The sequence below is a fragment of the Patella vulgata genome, chromosome 2, assembly GCF_932274485.2.
Source record: "Patella vulgata chromosome 2, xgPatVulg1.2, whole genome shotgun sequence".
Classification (NCBI taxonomy): domain Eukaryota; kingdom Metazoa; phylum Mollusca; class Gastropoda; family Patellidae; genus Patella; species Patella vulgata.
The window spans coordinates 20896701-20901602 of record NC_065880.2 but is presented as its reverse complement, the minus strand read 5'-3'; the positions used below and the strand labels follow the sequence as shown (position 1 = coordinate 20901602).

At 35.7% G+C, this 4902-nt stretch overlaps 1 protein-coding gene across 1 annotated transcript; it reads right to left on the bottom strand.

Annotated features, from left to right (window-relative positions):
- Positions 1-1211: 1211 nt before the first annotated feature.
- Positions 1212-4689, bottom strand: LOC126811887 (toll-like receptor 4). The gene is made up of 2 exons (XM_050537915.2): positions 4552-4689; positions 1212-3498 (listed from the first exon to the last, which is right to left on the bottom strand). Exon 2 carries the CDS (start codon positions 3496-3498, stop codon positions 1402-1404), a length of 2097 nt encoding a protein of 698 aa, XP_050393872.1. The 5' UTR covers positions 4552-4689; the 3' UTR covers positions 1212-1401.
- Between the last annotated feature and the right edge of the window lie 213 nt (positions 4690-4902).

Here is a 4902-nt window from a genome sequence, read left to right as displayed (position 1 = left end):
GGACTTCGGTTTGAAGGTTGGTTTTTATAAGAATACGACTCGCTGAATTCAATGAGATTGGGTATCCCCCACCCCTAAAGGTGACGGCGAATTCGCCAGAAAGTCAAATTCAAAATGGGGCCCCTTTTTGAGAAAAAAAATCACAAAGTCCCCTATATGGTTTGATCAGCCTGCCTCCTTTAAACATAAAATAAAAAATTGAAGTATGAAAACATAGTTGCTGCAATATGTCATTGTTGTCCAATAGGAAAATCTTTCTGAAATAACATTCACGTGACATAATTGCCAATGGTTATGATTTATTTATCCTTGACAAAGTTCATGTACCAAATTTTCCTGTTGACATGATTTCGTTTTCCTGTTAACGTGATTGTGTTTTCCTCGAAAAACAACAAGATGCGATCGTGGGAATACCCAGAAACCAAATTCAAATGCTGAATAATTTGTGTGTTTATATGGAAGGAGTAGAAGGCTACAACCGAACAATATATACTTCAACACAGAATTTGTGTAAATAGATTCTAATCCCCTTTGCCATTTTATGAACAGTGTTTGGTCTCTGTTAAAAGAACTTGAACTCTTTAACATATTTCAATTTTAGTTTAATTTTGGTTTCCCGTTTTACTTTGTAATAAATGTTAAAAGACATGAAACGAAATGGGGTTTAACGTCTTACTTGCACCATACAGTGTGCTGTAAGGGTAATATTGCTCGGAAAGTGGCGCTACGGCCTACTGTTCTGTTCCGACTTGGCTAATGAAGATGGGCATACGTCATGCAGTGTGCAAGAGAAAACAAATTTGACCGGACACAGGCGCTACACCCTACTCTTATATCGAATTCCAACGGCAAAGGGATCTGTTACGTGCACGCCAATATTTACACGGTGCCTCGGGTTTTCGTTGCCAGGCCCTATGTCCTGCTCCACTGACAAGGGGGAACCACACCGGAAAATGACGATGAACTTTGTGGGCCAACACCGGACCTCCAGGTCTTACTCACTGAGCCAGCACGGCTCTCTGCACCATAAAAAAGGAGAATCCAAGTTGGGAAATGCTTATAAACTTTCTTGGTCAACACCCCGCTGAAACCCCCTGGTTGGTGGCGGGCCAGCAACATACCGACTGAGTCACCATGAATATTGAGATATAAGAAACACAAGCAGATATTTAATGAATAAAATATAAAATTTATAAAACACAAAATGTAAATTTAACCCAAAATATAATTTCATATTTTATATACAGTATAATAAAGCAGATATTTAATGAAGAAAATTCGCAAAACACAAAATATACATTTAACTAATAGTTTCACATTTTATATACAGTATAATAAGCAGCGAACAAATGCCACACTAACTCTTTTATAATCCACTTTTGTATTTAGAGGATTGGCGATCTATAGACATTGAATCGCCCTTGAAAAATTATCCCAAAATATATCCATCTCCTCTGAATCATCGTCTGTATTAGGATATTCAATATAAGTATGTGATTTGATCTGATACATGACAGTTGATGGTATTTTATCATATTTAATATGTTTATATAATAATATTAATAACACATCTCGTCCAGTATGTTGACTTTCCATATCTGCCATATTCATTTCATACAGACACCAGTAACTTTTAATAAAATCTGGACTCATAACAAGAACTGTCTTTCTACTCGTCTTAACAGCAGTAACTATACCTTCAGCAATCGGCAAGGAAGGAAGAAAATCTCTGTTATGAAGACAAAGTTTCAATCCAGCTTCTTCTTCAACTTTTAATCTCATTGTTTGATCCACAAATAATCTGGCATCTTCCGAATAGGAAATAAAGGCATCAAATTCAAAGACGTCATGATGGAAATTCAACCTTCTGGAACTTTTGGCTGCATAATACAAATATCGTAATTTCCATCTAAATTTGTAGAAAATAGCCAAAAAAACAAAACTTAAAACCAAAATTGTTGCAAATAAACAAGACATTATCTGATCCATTACAGTGTCACATTTTTGGGATAACTTAGTGAAAATTAAATTCGACTGATTGAAATATATCGGGGTTCCGTCTGTGAAAATACACAAATACTGTTCAAAGTATTGAAACTGCACATAAGGTGTTGAATTAAGCCATTTGAGGAAAGCTAAATTTCTGCAATTACAAAATAACGGGTTTTCTCTGAGGTCAATAGTTAAATTTCCACTTTTCTTGCCAACTTTTTCTAGTTCGTTCATAAACTCAGAGCTAAACCATTGAATATGATTGAAAGTAAAATTTATATATTTGAGATGGTTCATGTGTTGAAGAGATATGAATAGATTTTCGCTACGTATTAAATTTCTACTCAGATCCAATACCTGACAGTTTTTTAAACCCTTGAATATTTTTTCGGGTAAGTATATTAAATAGGTTTCTTTCAGATTCAGATATTGTAATTTATTCAGTGTTTCAAATACCGAACCGTTCTTGTCACCAGCTATCACGATTTGTAAACTATTTTGAGCCATATCTAATGTTTCCAAGGAAGAAAAATTCGAAAAGAAATCCGAATTTATCCAGAAACAAAGGTTTTGAGAAAGATCTAAATGGCGAATATTTTCGACATTTAATACGGGTCCCTCCCACTTTGACAAGATATTGCCCCTCAAGGAGACATTTTGAATAGAGTTTGTACCAAGATCAATTTTAGTAACATAGTAGGCGAGAGCTGAAAATTTCATATTTAAAATTTTCAGGTTAGGAGGAAAGCGTAGCTTTTCTTTATCAGAGTTGGTAGATGTATCACATGCCTCCTGAATAAGCACCCAATCCATTAAAGGTATAGTACTATAAATGTTTGGTTCCTGCAAATTGCCACTCAAATCCAATTCTTCTAAGTTTATAAGATGAGCAACATCTGCCAAATACTGTCCTATGGTAAATCTATTGTTTTTTGCTGAAACCTTTTCAATTGATTGTGGTAAATATTGAAGTGCACCGGGTTCAAAAATTTCGATTCGGTTATTGTTAACATGAATCTCTTTAAGCCTGGTTTGGTTAAGATGTTGGAGCATTTCTTTAGAAATGCAAACACATACGGCATAAGGATGAACTAAACTGTTTGCTATAAGAACTCGGAGAGATGTCAGTCCATTCATTGCGATACCCAATGAGTAAAATCCTAACTCCGTGTTCTCACTAATGTCTAATGTGTCTAATAATTTTAAATTAATTAATGAAGTGCTTCCAATACTCGATATCTGACAAGACGAGATGTTGAGATATGTTAAGTTGTAAAATCTGGTAAAGTTATCTATAATGTTGTATAAACTGTTATTCGCCATGATTAAATGATTGGTCCAATCGGGTATATCTGAAGAAATATTTGTTAAACCTCTGCTGGAACAGTTAGCTATGAAGACACCATTTTCTTCCCGACAATCACACGGTCCACAACGATGTCCAGAAATACCATGTACCCCAAGATGCAACACGGTTATAATTAATACAAATGATTTCAAGCCCATCTGAAAATAAAATCAAATTAAATTTCAATGTATTGATATAGTTAATGAATTTCTATATCGTGCTTAACAAAACGCCATTATCAATTTCAGCAAGATTAATTTTTACCTCGTATTCAAAAATCTTAGCCCAAAATGGATCTTTACCTATAAGGATCAATTAACAGCTGACGACCAGTGAAGATAAGGGGGTGGGGGTAACCCCGAAAAGGAAGGTGCATACCGATAGAATAGACTCTATCGCGTTCACAGGATTTTGGGTAAAGGGGGGTAACACTGAAAGGGAAGGCTGAATATAGAGAGGGTTCTTCATCTCATGACCCCGATACTTCACACCAAATTTGGAAAAAATATAGATTGGAATCGACCTCTCGTGTCCCAAATGCTGCAGGCCATTCTTTGGGGGAATAAAAATGCGTTACAAACTGTAGCTTCTGTCCGTTCAAAAGGTTTTCGTCAAAATGAGTGGGGTTGGGTAATTCTGGAACGGACGGGCGCGGAACGCCGAATATTGAAAGACTTCGTCATGAACCTCACGCTGAATTGGAAAATCATTCTGATAAACTGTCAGGCCCAAAGGCAGGGTTAGGACCAAAAACCCCTATCCCCACCCCACTGACAGACGAGGTATATTTTACCACCTCCCCCAATTAGCTTGGAGATGCCGACTGCGAGAAAAATATATCATCATTTGGATAGCATATTTAGAACACATAAGTGCGAAAAAGATTATTTTTCAATCGATTATAGATCGTTTGACAAATCCACGAGCCAGAAGCATGCTACAAACACCACAACAAACAAATAAAATGGGATTTAGCATCCTATCGCTCTGCACCGACTGGGCTAATGAACAAACTAACAAACTGCCATTTGTATTATTTTGAAATATGACTACAGTTGTTTTTAGATGTTTTTAAATATATTTTTGATTCATGGTCCCCTATTATCTGAAAGTGTAGGAAAAAGTATTTGTGGTATCTAATTTTGATAAATATTATATAAAATAATCTTTCGTTTTGTCAGATATTTATTTTACCCATAAACACGACTTACCGTGAATATCAGCAGGAAATAGATCCTTTCATACAGTTGATTTGAGGTCGGTGTAATTACAGCTTGCTTGTTGTTACGCTTTGTGAAGGTTTGAAATATTTCCTTTGCATATAAATTTGTTTATAAAAGGGAAATAGTACGTCCTGACGTAAGATGAATGCACTTACACCTTACAATAATTTAAATTTAAAGACCGTTTCAACTCGCCATGTTGACAATGTTGAATTCATCATTTTAATGCGATGGCTCAATCAATAGCGTTTTATGTTGAGTTTAAGCCGAACCCTGCAGCAGATCACACATTAAAGTGATGCAAATAGTACATTAAAGGGCGTATAGCTCCATTCGTTG